Genomic DNA, 19,121 nt, shown 5'->3' on the forward strand with positions numbered 1-19,121 from the left:
ATTCTACTAACTTTTGGTATTAAAATAGGTATTAAAAGGAATGCATAACAGAGGTAATACTTCAAATAATTAACCTACAGTGCAAAGTTACATAATAATTTATAATACAATACATAATTTATTTATTTACATTAATTTATTATATACATTGCCGTATACTAATTAATTTCATAAAATAATTCTATTCTATATTAGGTACTGCCGTAGAAAGACTTGTCTACTTATTTTTCGATCTATGTTGTACAAAATGTCAAATCCAATATTTGTTAGCAGCATTTGGTGGATTTGGATAATTATGTTGGCTTAAGGGATCTGGTACGTTGGAAAATGCATAAGGATCGTTCATATACTTGTAATCACTTGGAATTCCAGTTAGTCCCATATTGAGTGAGTTATGAGATGGACTCCAATTAGAAGGTGAAGGCTCAACTGGTATCTTTGAGTAGTCTGTAGGAATTTTGGGATATTCGTTGCTAGATAATTCCTTATAATCGCTTGCAGTTTTGACATAAGCTTCATCTCTCGGTTCTATAACATCTTCGCCGCTAACTTTATCACTAGCTTCAGATTCCTTAGGCAAGTAATTTATTGGTTTATTATAAACATCACTGTTAGGGTATCTTGCATAATCGTTTCTTGATGCACTTGCTTCTAATAATTGACTGTGGGATGCTCCAGCACCAGCGCTTACTAAATGGCTAAAGGTAGCACCGGACGAACTCGGGAAATTGGCTGTCTGGAAAGCTTGGTTTAAATGCTGGGATTGGGCCATTAGTTGGTTGTAATTGGTGTACTTCTGATGGTGCCAAGCATCTGGATGTTGCGGGTGGTGCTGTGATAGTGATGGTATGTCTCCTGCTGGGTATGGACATGGGATCTGGGGCATTGGTAACGATGAGTACGACGACAAAGAAGGTGCTGCATTGGAACCCGTATGCTTTCTCAGTCTTGCACGTCGGTTGGAGAACCATACCTACAAATAAAACATTAAACTTATTTTTTAAACCAGATTCTATTTAGTACAGTTGCTATAATAAGTAAATACATATACATTAGAAAACAATTTTTAAGGTCTACTTCGGTCGGTAGACAAAAGGCTAAGTAAAAAAGAGATGTTAATTGGGATTTTATGTATCGAAAACGCCGTCATATCATATGATATGAATTATCATATCAACGAGTATCTCTCTACATTTTTATATTTTTTATATTAGCTCACTCACTGTGTCATCACGTTTCGGGAGCACGTCAAATGTACAATTAAATTCATAACGTTACAATTAAAATTTCTCTTTTGTGCAGAATTTAGCATGATGTAGAATATTCTTTGTTGACTTATACGATTTTGAAATACTGTTATATTCCATCATCATTTTTCTTGCAGTGACTTTTACGAAAGGATTAGTAGAAAATTTATAAATTCATACAAATCAATTATGGACTAGATATTGTACCTACATCTATTTATTTAAGAACAAACTTATTCCTTAAAATTTTGTATTATTCGCAAAACTCTTATTATATGTCTACATGTTTAAAAAAATAAATCTGTACTAAAAATTAAATATGAACCTGTATTCTCGCTTCAGTCAGTCCTGTTTGCAACGCTAATTCTTCTCTAGTATACACATCAGGGTACTGCGTTCTGTGGAAGGCTCTCTCCAAGGCGTCGAGTTGTTCTCCAGTGAACGTTGTTCGTGATCGACGCTGCTTTCGCTTTAGTGTGAGACCTGGTTCTGACTCTATGTCTGATGAATCTGAACCTCGACCTGGAACAAAGTAACTTATTAGTCGATAATAAATGTGTCAGATGTTATACTTTGTGTTTATTTTTATAATACATTATTTTTTAATCTTATTGGTATTAACCTATTAACTAATTAGCAATCGCGTCAATAACTGTTACGAAGCTGTTATGTATAAAATTGTAATCAGTCATTTGTGAATGTATTACTGTATGGAATTAGAATTTCATGAAATAGTGCAAGTTAGAGCACCTGGCCTTTCATTTTTTCAAACAAATGCTACGCAACATAGTCGTATAGTACAGAAATATGTGCGAACACAACATAATATATAATGTGTTTAAACATGCACGACTCGTATAAGATTAGCCACGTTAAAGAGAAGCCTTGTGTAAACTAACGCTGTGAATATATGCATCTCTAGCTGATAAAGCTTTAAGCTCTTTAGAAGCTCGGATGAGGCTTACGTATAGATAAAGATTATTTATTTATTATTTATTTACTCTTCAATAAAACTATACATAGAAAACTTATTGCTAATATACAGAACAAAAAAAAAACAGTATAGTTTATTAGGCGGCCTTATCACTTAGAAGTGATCTCTTCCAGGCAACCTGGGCAAAAGGTAACAAGCTTTAGATTATTCAATTAGGAGACCTAACTATTCTTTATTTTTTTTTGTGTTTAATTATATGCGGGTATTCTATATTTTAAAATAAGTATAAATTTATAGTTAACAATATTTAATACGAAAATTTTTAGTGGTAAGTAATTGGTAAAACTATTTTATGACAATTCCAAAGTGCTTCTAGAAGAAGTCTAATTGAATGAATAAATGTTTGAGGTTGAGTTTGAAATAGTAATCGATTTAGAAATGTTCCGAAATAGGCCTAGCGTATTACGTGGTATTACTATGCTATCTCACGCAACGTAAGAGCAACAAAAAATAAATGGGCTATAAATCTGCGCTGCAGTAGATCAATAAACTGTCATCTTAATGTAGAGTTATAATTTATTTGATATGTCTCGTAGCGATTTGTCTTCATCTGTTTTTTGAAACACGCGTTATTTATTAACATCGTGTTTTTTACACAAACCCACATCATGTTTTAATTCGCCTAAATCAAAAACCGTCGAGACTCGCCGGCCGGCTCATTTATAAATCGGTAGCGGTATCCTACGGAAACAGATTAAAAAACAGATTCAACAATACGCGGCTTTGGCCTCAAAACCGATTTCAAAAATGCGGCTTATATTAATAGCCTTTTGAAAGAAGTCAAAATTGAATGAAATGAAAAAATAGGGGCTCAATGTTGTAAGGAACACCCAGCGTGGCGGCTTCTTTGTCGGCCTCTTTGCCTCACGGTGACATTTTGGCACCATTCAATATTTTGGTGTCGCGATCTGGATTTATGACATAAAACGACGACGCAAATTTTAATGCGTGTTGCACTTTTTGGCTTGCGTTTGTGGTAATTCATGAATAGCTGTGGACGTGGACATCACTTTGCATAATCTCTCGTGGATACGATTTTACATAATTGCTTAAATACGCGACAAGTAAATTAATTACTTTTCAACTCATCTTAAAATCAATTTGCATTAGCATAACATTATATAATTTGTATCAACAAAAAATCTTGTAAGAACAAGACCTTTTTTTAACCACAAACATTTGTGGCTAGCTAAAATGACGTATTGAAATAAAACGACACACATTACTCAAATTCCCTGCGACTGCGGGACAGAATTATTTAGTCTTTTTAATTCCGACTCAGATTATAACGTATGAGGCTGAATAACTTACGATTCGTGCCTGCGTAAATTTAATCCTCATCTCTTTAATTTAGGGTTCAAGTTTGTTGTTTTCTGGTGGTAAAAAGTTTTATGTCTGAAAAATGCGAGAGGCTTATGGTGGTGTGGGAGGTGTGAGAGGGCGAGATTAGCTTTGCCGATTGCCGAAATGTGACCCCGTGAAGCCGGCTTCGTTCAAAAGTCATAATTTGGAAGTTGAAAGCGCAGCGACGGCGGTTTAACACCTTCATAATCTGGGCTCATTAAAATCGTCGGCCGGCCTTTGTTTCAGCAGTTTGTTTCGATTTTAACAGATGGCCGGATTAGCACGTCGGTTATGTGGGCGTACGCTCATTTGGCCCTGGGATCCTTTTGTCATGTTCCAGGATTTGTATAGCGTCTACAAAATTGATTTTGTTGTGTTTCGAAGTGGGGTTATTAATTTACGTTGAATGTGAATAGTGTCAAAATTAGCGGTGTGATTGTATCTAAATACTTGTGAGATTGTCTAGAATACTGATAAATATGTTACAATTTGCAACATTTTCTTGTATCAGTAAAAAAGTCTTATAAAACTTAGTGTTGGTACTCTAGTACTAAATTTCCTATCGTTCCTAATATCTATCCTTGATGAATATCCTTAATAATCTTTTAAAATAATAGAATTTGAAAGTTAACCACACCATTTTTTCCATAAATTATTCATTTCATACATAGAGCTAGGCATACGGCAGTTATATTTTTTCTAATCATTATCCAAACGTATGTGTGGGCATCGTGGAGGTTCTATCAACATAACCGCATTAGCCCATACTAATGGGTGTTGTTATTAAACAAATGTGATGTTTTATCGCTCTCATCTTTGTCTATTCTGATGTGAAAGTGTAGCGGGAGCGTGACGCCATTTGCAATCTTGTAATTTGTTACAATGTAAACATACGTTCCGTTTACGCTTAACTGTTTTAAGATGGCGTATTTGCAAGATACAAATCTTGCATACCTTTATTACTTTGTTTCGAATAATTATATCCTTGCGCAAAAAGTGGCTTTATAGCAGTTGAAAGTTTGATTTTTAAATCCTACACATCTTTATTTATTGCTAATTATGATCGGAATAGTGACAGACAAGTGGGTGAGTCCAAAGAGTGGAACATATTGGAAGACTAGCTCTTCCAATACATACCTATTCATAACATTTAGCGTATATGATGTTCTATTAATAGAACACATAGGTATTTTAAATGCAAATATAACTGTGTGTGAACTATACATAAATATCGTACAAAAATTCAGCTCATACACGAACATGTTTGCGCTTTCTATTAATTGAATAGTATAGCTACGAAGTGCTACAAAAACTAGAGCAAAGGGAATACCGTAACAGGTATCGGCGAAAGTCAAAGTCGCAATAATTGTAAGTGCATAATGCAACAATGGCACAATCGGCAAAACATGTGGATTGTTGTCGTTTCAGCACTATCGAGACGCACTGCAGGCGAGCCCGCGGCACTTTGTCGGCCAGCGTCGACCTGTGTCGGCCAAACACGCCGACAAGCCAATATTTCTCGGCGACAATGACGGTACGATTCACGTTGTGTGCGGAAATTGATTTTTTTCGACGTGAGAGCCTTTGACAGGTTGCTTTTGCTTTGAGGTTGTTATAAGGGAAGTTGCACAATAAGGCGGTAGGGTTGCTTTTTTTGTAAGTTTTTAATGGTTCATAGTTTTGGTAAATCCTGGGTCTAAAACCATTATCGTTAAAAATGTGTGTGCTAAAAATATTAATATTTAATGTACCTAAATATCCTCACGGCTACATATTTCCTTAAGTAACCTAAATGTTTAATGTAAACCCATTAATATTTTTGTTAGACTGCAGTGTACTTATGTAATGGAATTTATACAGTTTTTTTTTAATAAACCATACATTTTATCTAAAATTTCATAGTATATAGGATATTCTCTATCATATTTGGATACATAATTAAATGTCAAGTTGAACAATAGAAAATGGTTATGAATAAGTTTATTCATTTGAGCTTTATTGACTTTTATATGATTTAAAGTTTTTTCTTGTCATTTCCAAATATAGATATTTCTCACCGCCAAGTATTCCATCGATGCTGTAATCCTTTTTCCCGTCTGGGTCCCGTGCACCGCCGCGCAGGAGACGAGAAATTGAAGATATGCTCGGAGGATCTGATACACCTTCCTGAAATTTATATTATTACACATTTATACGGGTTAAATAAACCTAACAGTACTGAAAAGTTAAATAAAGAGATCAATAATGTGCCTGTGAAAAGTTTGTGAGATGTTCTATTGTTAATTATTATGAAGCTGATTAAGTAGATTATGTAAACCTGGTTAATGATATAATGGAAAGAAAGATACAGATAAATTTGACACTTTTGAAAATAATTTAATAGTGGCTTTGTGAACCTAATGTGTATAAGTGAATAGATATATGTATATAGAAGTACTAATGAAATTGTTGGTATGAAATAAGATGTAAAAATTCTATCGAATATTAATTATTCTTTAGCTTATTTGATATGTTTCATAATAAGTTAAACTGAATTATTTTTAGTATGAAATAACTAAAAAATTACTTCGAGAACTCTATGCATAATTCTTCTTTTACACGTGTGTTCGTAAAATGAAATGCATAAAAACAATACACATACTAAAATATAAGGAAAAGAAAGGAAAGAAGTCTTACTTTTAATAGCTTTTCTCTTATCTCCCACGAGAATATGCCCGGGTTTTGTCGCTTAAGCTCCTCTATTCTCGCCTCGACTTCAGGAGTGGCCACCCTTGGCTTGGACCCACCGATCACTCCGGGCCGAATCGACCCTGTCTCCTATGCAAAATACATACAATTACTGAAATTTACTGATACTAAAATAATAGATAGGTAATACATACAAAGTATTAATTTTACATCAAATTTAATTTATAGGTCTTTTCAATACAAAATTTTGTAGCATTCTGGCTTATTGAAATACAAAAAACCATGTACATAAACATTATTTGAATCTATGTCTTCTTCTAACAAAGTTTTGTGTGATTAAAATATTACAACATAAAATAAAATATTGAGTTTCTATCTAATAAGGTACAAGGCGTCGATTAATTTTCTTCTTGTTTTGAGAAAAGAGAAAAACTATTTAGCATTTTATTATATTTTATATAGGAATTAAAATTTCATTAAAAAGGATGATGATGAGAAAGTCTGGAAAGGAAAATTGCCCTGAAATTCAGAAAATTACGAAACACAAGTTCAATTCTTAACAATGGTGTATTTTGTCCTTACCTGATTCCTTATTTTAAATTATTTATGAAGGGTTTTATATTTATACCAATTAATATTTTATTTATCTAAATTTATCGTTTTAAGAATTAATCAGCGAATGCGACTTAATTCTTTATGAATGAAAAATCAAAGCCATATTAGCAAATCATCAGATTACATTCAAAATTAATGCGTTTATGGTTTTGTATTAGAACATAAAATGTTATATTACCTAAATCTACGAAAGCATCCACAAAGCGTGGATAAATGTTTCCTGAGTGAAACAATACTATTGTACCGTGAGTACCCGGGTGAAAATGAACCTTCAGGCTTCACTGCACAGGGATTCAATACCAATTGTTCGCTACTATTTATAGATAGATATATTAGTAATACTAGCTGTCCTAGCAAACGTTGCCTACTCTTATCACTTAGGGGTATGAAAAATAGATGTAGAGTCGTTTCGGAGGAGTATGGTAACTAACATTTTGACACGAGAATTTTATATATTTAAGAGTAGATAGATAGGATACAGATAGATAAAAATAAAAATAAAAATCATTTATTGATCAATTTGTGGGTTAGGTACAAACATGTAACATTTGGACCCCAAACTAGGACAGCCTGTATTTTGGGGTCCACCTTCCTTAATGACACAATAATAACAGAACTATAGCATAATATTAACTTAAATAATGATTTAGGTAATTTAGCTATTTTTATACAAAATTATACAAAATAAAATTTAAATTATACATTTTTTACTCAAGTTTAGTAGATATACTCATATGTTGTGCGTGCGTGTTTGAATGAGTGCGCGTGTTTGTATGCATGTGTGAGCGTGTGTGTATGTATGAGTGTGTGTGTGTGTGTGTGTGTGTGTGAATGTATGTGTGTGTGTGTTAGCGCGTGAGTGGATGTAGTGGCCATAGATAGAGGTTTGCTAAATTTTTATTTGAACTATGTATTGTTCAGTATCTGAATAATTCTGGGTCAGCAACCACTCTGTAACCTTCTTTTTACATTTTACTAAGGTAAGACTGTGTATAGAAAGGCTTTTATTGACCTTTTTATATAAAAATATACTCATGTATGAAGATTGGCGACGAAGGAAACCAGTACGCGGAATAAGGTTAGAGCATACCAGGTCATTTCTTCTCTTACCAGAAGAGACAGCACAAAGAGGTGTTATTTTATGTTGTCTAAGTGTTATTTGCAATATATATGTCTGCCTTACATTCAGAATTTTAGCTTCCCTATACAGCTGGTCAGTTGGATATCTAAAAGGTTTATGAAGAATGACCTTGAGAATGCCTCTTTGTGCTCTCTCTAGAATTATTAACGACGTTTTGAAAGTGCCACCCCATACCGAAATGCAATATTGGATAATTGAGTGGCAAAGAGCTTTGTAAACCATAAATATGATATTGTGTTCCAGTAATACCCTAAGTCTTTTAAAAATCCACGACAGTTTCCGAACTCTAGTGGTTATAAGTTCAATATGTTGCTTCCATTTACAAAGGTTATCGATTATAACTCCTAGGTATTTAATGTGTGGAACCATTTTTATAGCAGAACAATTGCATAATATATTCGAATTGAATGTATCACAGTTGTGAACTTTTAATATAAAATCATTAGGTGGTTGAGAAGAATTAGTGGGACTAAACGCAATAAAATTAGTTTTTTCCAGATTTAAGGTGAGTAGACTATTTCGCAACCAATTTGAAACAGTTCTAATGCCGTTCTCCGCGTGGAGGCACGCCTCAGCCCAACTCTCTCCATGAAAGATAAGTGAAGTATCATCTGCAAAACTAATAATTGAGCCATTGGCAAGATTTAAGTTACAGAGAGAGTTTATATATATTAAGAAGAGAGTTGGGCCGAGCACACTTCCCTGCGGTACACCGAATAACATAGGACAGTCATCACTAAGATGATCATTTATTTTAACACACTGAAATCTATTTTCGAGGTAGTTTTTAAAAATTTTTAACGGAACATCACGAATACCATACCTTTCCATCCTCTCCAAAAGTATCGGAACAGAAACTGTGTCGAATGCTTTTTTTAAGTCTAAAAAGATACCTAGGACCTTTTGTTTTTTATCGACATGATTACCTATTTGATTAACCAAGTGATTAACTGCATCTTCTGTGCACCTGCCCTTTCGAAAACCAAATTGGAAGTTTGAGAGTAGATTATATTTCTCCAAGAAGTTAACAAGTTGTTTATTAAGAATTTTTTCTAATATTTTCGAAAGGACAGGGAGCACAGAGATAGGTCTATAATTATTAGCATCTTTTCTGTCCCCACTCTTATAAACAGGATGAATAAGCGACTTCTTGAAAACATTAGGAAATATGCCGTTAGCTATACATGAATTGAATATATTAGTTAAATAAGGAATTATTATGTGTTTCGCCTTTTTAATGAACTTGGTTGGGATGCCATCCCAACCACATGCACTACTATCTTTTAAATTACTTATAATACCATCGATTTCCAAGTCATTTGTTTCCAAGAGAACCATAGATGTTGATTGATTAGTTTGCTGATTTTCAAGAAAATTAGTACCAGAATTATTATTAGAATTTAGTTTAATATTAGCAGCTAGATTTTTCCCAACCGAACCAAAGAAGTGATTAACTTTATTAATAGAAATTTTAGGATCACTGTTGCACGAGAGTAAATCAATCGGAGGTGTTTTCGTTTGTTTGCAATTAGTTATCTCTTTTAATTTGTTCCATATTAACTTATTGTTGTTGCTTGCTTTTGAGAATTCCGATCTCTCATACGCTAATTTCAAATTTTTTAAAGTTTTATTACAAAAATTTCGATATCTTAAATATGTTAATTTTAGGATCATGTTATTAGGCTGCTTTTTTAATTTTAAATGCATGCGGTCTCGCGTACGTATACATCGTAACATTCCAATAGTTATCCAAGGTTTAATAATTTTCTGACTGCGAGAAAGAGAAATAATTTTGGTATTTTGGTAGATAGATAGAGAATATATCCTACTAATATTATAATTAATGCGAAAGTTTGTGAGGATGGGTGGATGTTTGTTACTCTTTCACGCAAATACTACAGAACCGATTATAATGAAATTTGGTATGTAGGTAGCTGAAGACCCAGAATTAGACATAGGCTACTTTCGATCTGGGAAATTTCCACAGAAACGGGAATTATGCGGGTTTTCTTTGAAAACGCGGGCGAAGCTGCGGGCAGAATTCAAGTTAGTAATATCACAGATAATATTATAATACTATACGTAATATTAAGCTTTGCTAATAACGTTATATTCTAATACATTAGCTAATAGCTAGAGCAATTGCATGTTCCTTGGTTGCTTTAAATAGAATGAAGGAAGATCTAAGTATTTTAAATTATAAAGGTTAAGGTGGATTTATTTTCAATCGTAAGTGATTGTTTTATTTATCACGATTCAGAGAATTAATTTAAATTTATTTTCTCATTTGACACGATTAAAAACGGTAAATGTAAATAAAAAAATTGTATTCATTTACTAAACAATCCACGTGAAAGATGGATCTTCTTATGTTTTTTTTTTATAATATTTCAAAATCGAGATGAAAAAAATAAATGAAACCAAGGAAATTCCAACTCATAATTGTGAAAGCTCGATTCTACTTTGAAAGTATGTTGAGAAAGAGTTTCATTGATTTAATTATTTTTGTTTGTAATATTTGCCAAGAAAAAGTTTGTGTCGCAAACAATATCCTTCAAACTTTATCAAGAGGGCGATAATTTCAATAATTTCCCATGTTTAGATGTCTTATGTAAATAAGCATATTCTATATTTACATATTGGGAAATAAGCATGTTTAATATTACTGGGAAATTTATAAATAATGAAAAGATTGTATCACGAGGCGGTTTTTTTTTAATTTCTCATTTATAAAATATGAAATAGCAAAATGTTTTATGTTATCTAATTAACTTGAAATTCAAAGCTTTTATCTCTTTATGGCAAAGGAATGCAAAGTCGCAAAAGCGTCTTTTGTGAAGTAAACGATGTTTATTCGCAAACATATTTGTCAGATGCCAACATTTATTAGCTTTTGAGATTTAGATTAATCGAAATAAGAATAGGATGCCGCGAATATTTAAGTCAGAATAGGAGTTTCGTCACTTTGGAATATTCTGTGCAGAATATTATATAGAGTAATAGACTACAGGCCCATGTTGAAAAAATTATGGGTCATTTGAACCAACAGGTGAAATTGGTCATTTAATTTTGTACGGCATCTGTGTCATACTATTTCTATACTGCTTTTAATCATAATTCCGCAACGCCGTACAAAAATCATGGAGACAAGAGGAAAAAATCTCTACCTGTACTTTCGAATTCTCATCTGCACTCAGGTGGACAGCTTACAAGTGACGGCATAGTGCTGAATCTTATTATTTTATGTTCTTATATCGTTCTAGATAGGTCACCTGGTGGTTCAAATGATCCATAAATTTTTCAACATGGGCCTGTAGTCTATAAATAAAGAAATAAATGTGCTCTGTGTGACGCCTAGCTCTCTTTTTTTTTCTTGTAGACTAAAAGGCGGTAAGTATATTTAATTATTAACATCTAAAATATAATATCTATCGAGTATTTTTGCACAATTGTATCGGAATTAGATATAAATAAATGCTTTACTCATAAGAAATCGATAAGTTCTCTTTTAAAAGTTATTTTGATCATGCAATAAAATTTGGAAACAATATTATTAGTTTGTTTTATTCATCATATCATTAAATGAATTTTCCTGTTTAATAATATATTTTTATATTTACCTAATTACTTGTGTTAACTTATTTTTACGACAATATCGAATATCTTTCTATTATCTATCTCTATAATTATCTTTTCAATTATTTTGCAACTCTACATGACGAAAATAGGAATTAATCTGTAATACTGATAATTTTATAAATAAAAATATCCTTGAACTTGGATACTTAATTCATCTTTACCTTCTTTATATTCATAAAATATTCAAAGTATATTGCGACAACGCCGACACACAGGCATGATAAGGGAAAATGTGAAACATAAAACCTGTATATGGTAATAGGTGTAATACTAATATATTCGCATCTTCTAAATATTTTAAATATGCATTAGAGGTATTAGAGGAATAAAATAGAACATAATATGTTATAGGTCTACCAGAATCTGATGGCATATTTATATTTATGAAATAAAAGATTTTCATGTGGCAACTTTATTTGACAACTATCAAATTGGTTGTCAAATTATTTGTCTTCTTTGCAATTGATGAATAATTTTTAGGATTTTGACTAAAAAGCCTTCGAAAATGTCGAAAAAGCCGCTGCGATCACAAGCAAGAGGTGTTGTTTATAATGTGTATAGAAAAACATTCGATTAAGAAGGGTCAAACACATCACAATTTTCAATTTTGAATATTTTATTGGTTAATTGGACTTACCCGTTTTGATACTTAAAATAAAAAATATAATAAGTAGGTAACTATAATATTGTTTGTTAATTACAATATAATTTTATGAAAACTTATTACAGGAGTTTCCAATACGGCTATTCGTCAAGTCCAAGCTGTCCAAGTCAATTTTATAATGTGTGTATCTTTAATACTTACGAAAATAAACATAGTTTTATTTTATTTTTATTTTATTTTATAAAAAAATATTAGCAATCTAGTTTTGATCTGCATTATCATTACATCCATATTTTTACATGGCATAATGATAATGAATATAAAAATATAGGTATGTGTAAATAATAATATGTGTTACATAGATAAAAGTAATATGTATATTATACATGTAAGTATGTACCTACATAATATTAAGTGGATATCGCATTATTAAGTACAGTATTGTTCACTTATGTAATGTGATTAATGATGTTGAGGACAAAATAAAAGATAAGCAGTATCAAGATCGTTCAGTCCATTTTCCCTAGGGTTGCACACTCAAATTTTTGATTTCCCAATTTGCCATCAGATTCTGGTTTACCTATACCGTTTAATTTAGAACAACTGAAATGAAGATTATCTATGAATTAGGTAAATAATGTATGAAATAACTAATATAGTATAGCGATAGTTTTTAATTTTAAAAATTGAAATTAGTAAATGTTCATTGAAATACAAAATATTATCTTACAATTATTTTTTACTTTGTTGAATCTTAATTTAATATCTACTTGCTATGTAACTGTCTATTTTTCGTTGTCATTGATTAAATAGTTATTTTTGTTAATTAATAACTTGAATTATTTCAGTATGAACTCTGACTATAAAAGTGTACTTTTGTACAAAAATTCCATATTAATTGGGTAAAAGTCTCTACATATAAAAAATATTTATTTATACATTTTAAAAATGTGACTAAACTAAGTGTGAATATTTTTTTAAGCACAACTTACACCAAGACCTAATACAAATTAGGTCTTGGTGTATATTGTACGTAAGTAATTAACTAGGTAACTATGTAGGTAATTAAACTAAAGCTCAATACCACCCACATCCTGGTCAATTCAATTTCAGCATTCTTGTCAATTCTTCGTACCTAGTAGAGGTAACATTATCTTTAGTTTTCATAGTATGACGCGTGTTTCAGTTTTTAAACTAATAATAATTTGTTAAAGCTAGTAACTCCACATTGATATATCAAGATCCTATGAATTTCTTTAAATTTTCCCCCAAACAAAGTCAGGGTTCACAATTACTACGTATTAAACTCAAGAATAATGAAAGCTTTTGTTTAAACTTGAAGATGTTTCTAAGTCTTCCCTACTTACGTCGCCCTAAACAAACTATTTATTTTAACAGCTTTGCATTTTACGCTCTTATATTTACAAAATACAAAGGGAAAATTTTGAGTTAAAGTTAATTTTACAGAGGACGTAATGTTACAAATTATAGGTAATTATGCAAATATAATTAGTGCTCCGTGCTTTGTTTAAATATTTTTTAATTTTACGAGGCTTGTTTTAAAAGTGCTTTGAAATATACCCACTTAATCAAAAGTTAACGTTAATTCTAAGATTAGATTAATTGTTAGATTTAGAAATCGCATCAAAGAAAACTGAATCGCTGACTGAAATACAGGCTTTTCTTATTAAGTACATAGTAGCTTTAACTTCATGAAATATTTTCTAAAAGAGGTGGTTCTCATTGGTGTGATTTGATATAGGTACATACAATTATACGTAGGTATTTTAAATGTAACGTCTAATTAAACACATACTATTGTATGCGTTTCCTTACCCTCCTGGCTCTATCTTTTTCTGTACTATCTAATGAAATATAATTTATCTACATATTTGCGTATAATTACTTGTTTAATACAGTAACTTTTTATGGCAAGAGATTTGGTAGATCACCTGATGTTTAGCAACCACTATCATTTACAGATGTAGAGTCAAATACGTTGCTTGATAAAGTAAGGATTGAAGACAGGAATGTAGGAATAGACTGGGAAGAGTGAATCGCATGACACACTACTTAGTATTAGATATAGATTTACGTCGATCTTCAGCTTTTCTGATCTCTTTGAGACTGCGGGCTATCCCAATCTAGGGTGTGAGCTGTCCCAATTTATGCCGAAGCTCGACTATTAAACGTTTAATATCACACTAGCTGCGCTTCGCGATTTCACCCGCGTAGCTCCGCTCTTGTTGGTCTTAGCGTGATGATAATATATAGCCTATAGCCTTCCACGATAAATGCGGGCTATCTAACACCGAAATAATTTTTCAAACCGGATCAGTAGTTCCTGAGATTAGTGCGTTCAAACAAACTCTTCAGCTTTATAATATTAAGTATAGATGTAAATCATACCATTTTCTCTCCTTACCTGGTATCTATTGAGTATCTTGGAGACGCAGCCGTGGGAGACGCGTAGTTGGCGCGAGATGACGCAGGGCCGTACGCCCGCCGCTGCCATCTCCACTATCTTCAGCCTGATGTGGTTCGGCAGAGGACGACCGTTGATGAATAAACCTCCTAGTTGGTTTACTCTTCCTTGTCCTGTTAATAATTTGGTATTGATTGTTATATTATGTATATCAATGCTTATTCTTATTCATAATTATCATACCTACCTGTTAATGTGTGAAATTCTAAGAAAAAGATTCTATTTTATTTTTGTAACAAGTTTAATGGAATATTAAGTGGTAGTTTTGACTGTGGCTTCGCCTGCGTAACAAATCCCTATGGGAATGAGGTATTTCGCCGCAGAAAAAAGGAGCCTATATTATGTCACTCTGTAGCCTGTTAACTCAACCACCTCCAGACATAAAAATCATATCATAAAGTCTCTCCGTACGTCGTGAAAGAAAAACTAATAAATAAACGCACATCACATGAATAATTATTAATCCTTTTTATTTACTTAAGGCAGTTAAAGTTCAAATCAACAAACATACACGGCGCTTCGAAGGCGCTATGCAAGTTAACTTCAAAGATACACGATGAAGTTGTAGAGCCAGTTTCTTGTGACACAACATAGTTGAGTTAACACAATGAGTTAAATTTATAATGTTTTAAGTATTAGACACATTTGTTTATCTATATCTTTATTTTTAACATAATATTTTTTAAGCTTTTAAATTATTTAATTGATTTAAATACGTTGGTATACATTTTTTTGTATAGAGTAAAAAAGCTGTTCTTAATATTCTCTTCGAATGAGATAAATTCTTATTAGACTTGTTATAGGTTAAAAACTTAAGCACTAACTTAAAATATAAATATACATATGTATAGAAACAAACAAAATATACCCTTACCTACCCACACATCCATACCATTTTGGTGACGCTCCATAATGGTATATGGATAATAACTCGATGTTACATCAATGATGAAAACAAAACTTCACAAACTTACAAAGAGTATTCATACACAAAAGTTTCATCGAACCATTAAAGCCTCTATTCATTTAACACTTAAGCACTATAAAAACGTCATCTTCAATGATAAACATCTGTTTACAATACATTAAACGCGAAGCACATAATTTAATAAATTGATTATCACCCATCCTATTTACATAATTAAAATGACATGTTTAATTAATTATGCTGTCATAAATATTGTGATCGCTTCAAGTTCGGTCGACGTTCGTTTGTAGAGATTAGTTATGTCCGACTATAGCTACGGAAAATATGAGAAGGCAGCTTTTTTATTAGAATAAAGATCAATAGATCGCGTTATCTTTTTTTCTGCGCGTGAGTGCAGTAGAGGAGGTTGTGTAGAACTGAGAGTACCGCTGTGTTCGTAAGAACAGGGTAGTGCGGTGGTGTGCGTGCTTAAGGCTTCGGAGCTTGTGGGCTCGCTGCGCCTGTGTGAGTGAGTGCATGGAACACTCCCACTTGTACCAGTGTCAGGAGAATAGTAAATCCATATTTGTAGTTGATTTAGAATTATTCATTCTATTATATAAGTAATATTATATTCTATTTCGTAATGAGCGGCATTTTAACTGCTATTGTTGTAGGGATGGCTTGGTTTGAAAGCAAATGTATACTCAAAAAGTTCGAAGTTTATTCTTAATTTCAAATTCGTATAAGTTATGCATTTTGAGAATACTTATAAAAATGATAGTTTGGAGAGGTCAATCAATCTTTATTCTTGTTTCTTTCTGTATAAAATATTTTTTGATGATTCATTCTGTTATTTTTATAAGCAACCATAGCTTGCAAATTTGAAAATTACAATTTTTTGTAATTAATAAAATATTACCTCGGTGGGCAGATGTTAGTTAAAATGAGAAAATAATTACAAAATACACAAGTTCGACATTACGTTACCTACACGTATACGAAGTCTAACTAACTAATTATTATCAAAAGAAAATAATTAAAGTCCCTCATCAATAAATTTATCTTCCAATAAATAAAACTTTTAGTCACCCGAATGTCATACGAAAACAGTCGCAAGCGCAATGGAGGGGGATTAGTTCTGCCCATAGCGAGAGTACTCATAAATATATATCCGTCTCTGTCTGACAGATGAAAACGTAATGTAGAGTCTCCGTTTTCAACCCTTTCTAGCGCGGAGGTAATTTTTGTTTTAAATTATTTGATAGTATTATTTTTAGGTATATATCTATTTTTATATTATTGGGTCTATATTCATTAACCTTGGATACATTTTAAACTATTTGTTATTGCAATGAATTAAATTTGGATAAGTATAGATTAATAAATTGCAGCAAAAAGCAAAAACTAATTGAATATAATTAAATATGAGACGAGGTACCTATTTTTTACATAAGGAAGATACATTATTGAAATTTGATTTTCAATAATGTTTTATTGATATACCTATATATCTACATAAAATAAACATACCTATAATAAATAATTGTGCTCTTAACCCTTCTATATAACAATGTTTTTGTTAAGGCTTTTGTAAGAAAATCTCGATCTTTATTGAAATAATTTGCAGGAATTACCTGATCCTGAGAAACAGTATTCAACAAATAAAAAAATGAAATAGTCTAGGATCTGATTATACAATTAATGCGAGTCAATATTACCAGATAAATTGGAGGTTTTCCTACCTACTCTTGTTTAGAGTATAAATTATTTTTTGCATTTCATCATCCTATCTAATTCTTTGTGATCCTTGAATTAGTGAAATAATTCCTAAATATTTAATTAACAAACTTTTAATCTGTATTTAGTTTTCTATTCATTATTTTGTAAGTAATTCTAATCCAACAAATTATTAATTAATTCAAACAGGACGTAACAAAGCTTCCAGCCATCGATAAACTAAATCAAAGTTAATTAAGTATCTAATTAAAACGATGCTCCGGTTGCAATCGTTATGCTAAAATTGCTTTACCATCTCTTTCTCTATAAATAGTTAAGGATACTATAAATAACATCGTTTAAAATATTCATATACCATTGATTTTTTTATAAGTTACTAACATCGACAGCTTTATTATATCTTGCCTCTTTGGATAGGAAAATTCAATAAAAAAAAATTACCTAAACATCCAGTTAATTCTTTCTCCAGTATATTATCTGTACACGGAAAAAACAATTGAATATATTATCACATTGCTTTAGAAGCTTAATGGTTTATCATTGTGACAAATTTTCTCCATAATACCTAAATAAATTTTCTTCAATATCTGAGTATCCGGTCCTTATTTTTTACTTTTAAAAATGATATTACAGAAGAAAAACCCAATATATCGCAATAAGCTTTCTGTTTGGCTGTTTAGAAGGCAGACAATCAATATAGGATCTTGACCCTGTCAGTATTAAAGATATCGAGTCTGATTTTCGACTTATTTGATTAACTGCAACAATTGTTATCTAGATCCAAGTCCGTTCTTTGTCTCTTGGAACATTTATCTTCCATATCAAGTATTTAGTTTAATAGTGTTAATGTTCGCAACAAAGGCAGAACGTTAATACATACGTTAATTGAAAACGACGATGATATAGAAGGAATTGGAAATTCGTAATGTCACTATGCAACGATCTAATCATATCCTAACACTAGCTGTGCCGCTGTGCTCCGCTCCTGTTGGTCTTAGCGTGATGATATATTATAGCCTATATAGCCTTCCTCGATAAATGGGCTATCTAACACTGTAAGAATTTTTCAATTTGGTCCAGTTGTTCCTGAGATTAGCGCGTTCAAACAAACAAACAAACTCTTCAGCTTTATAATATTCCCTAGAAAGCTATTATTTATTGTGTGTGGGGTGTGGGGTTTCTGACATAAGTAAAACATCTAGTCCTTTCATTTCAATCAATATATTTGTTGTAGGAATCATTGATTCACTGTATACAGTTACACCTGATAACTCGGACTGCCTAGTTCTAAACAATAGAGAAGTCGTGGAAGAGAATCGCAATTTTAACGCTGTCTACTGCGAGTTACGATGGAAAATCGACTCAAATCACCTTAATTAATTTATTCCAAACAAAATTGGCCCCACAGAGTGTTTTCGAGCCATTCAATTTTGCATTAAATTGGTAATTTCCACGGCACAATAATAATTTATAACAGTACTACTTCGGTTTACTGTTTTTTGCCTACTGACTTTCGTTCGTGATGAAAAATTTTTCTCACGGTTTTGGAAGCCAAATAGTTGTCTAGCTTTCTTTTTTGGCACTAAAATTACTCCTTACACGCCGTCTTGCAGATTAGCAAACAGTGCCTATGTTTAATTTTCTAGATTTAACGCTTGAACGATTATAAAAAGTTCTTTTTTGAATTTAGTTACGCGAGATGGGTTTTGATTACACT

The 19,121-nt window shown here is 31.9% G+C and overlaps 1 protein-coding gene across 1 annotated transcript; it reads right to left on the bottom strand.

The window, feature by feature from the left end:
- Positions 1–85: 85 nt before the first annotated feature.
- Positions 86–16,075, bottom strand: gsb-n (paired box protein gooseberry-neuro). Its single transcript, XM_089706142.1, has 6 exons — positions 15,632–16,075; positions 14,698–14,870; positions 6,262–6,402; positions 5,643–5,751; positions 1,573–1,769; positions 86–973 (listed from the first exon to the last, which is right to left on the bottom strand). Exons 1-6 carry the CDS (start codon positions 15,666–15,668, stop codon positions 251–253), a joined length of 1,380 nt encoding a protein of 459 aa, XP_089562268.1. The 5' UTR covers positions 15,669–16,075; the 3' UTR covers positions 86–250.
- Positions 16,076–19,121: the final 3,046 nt, after the last annotated feature.

Source organism: Colias philodice, chromosome 17, assembly GCF_061535455.1.
Source record: "Colias philodice isolate Cphi_HAF_F1 chromosome 17, ilColPhil1 Martin Lab GWU primary, whole genome shotgun sequence".
NCBI classification, from domain to species: domain Eukaryota; kingdom Metazoa; phylum Arthropoda; class Insecta; order Lepidoptera; family Pieridae; genus Colias; species Colias philodice.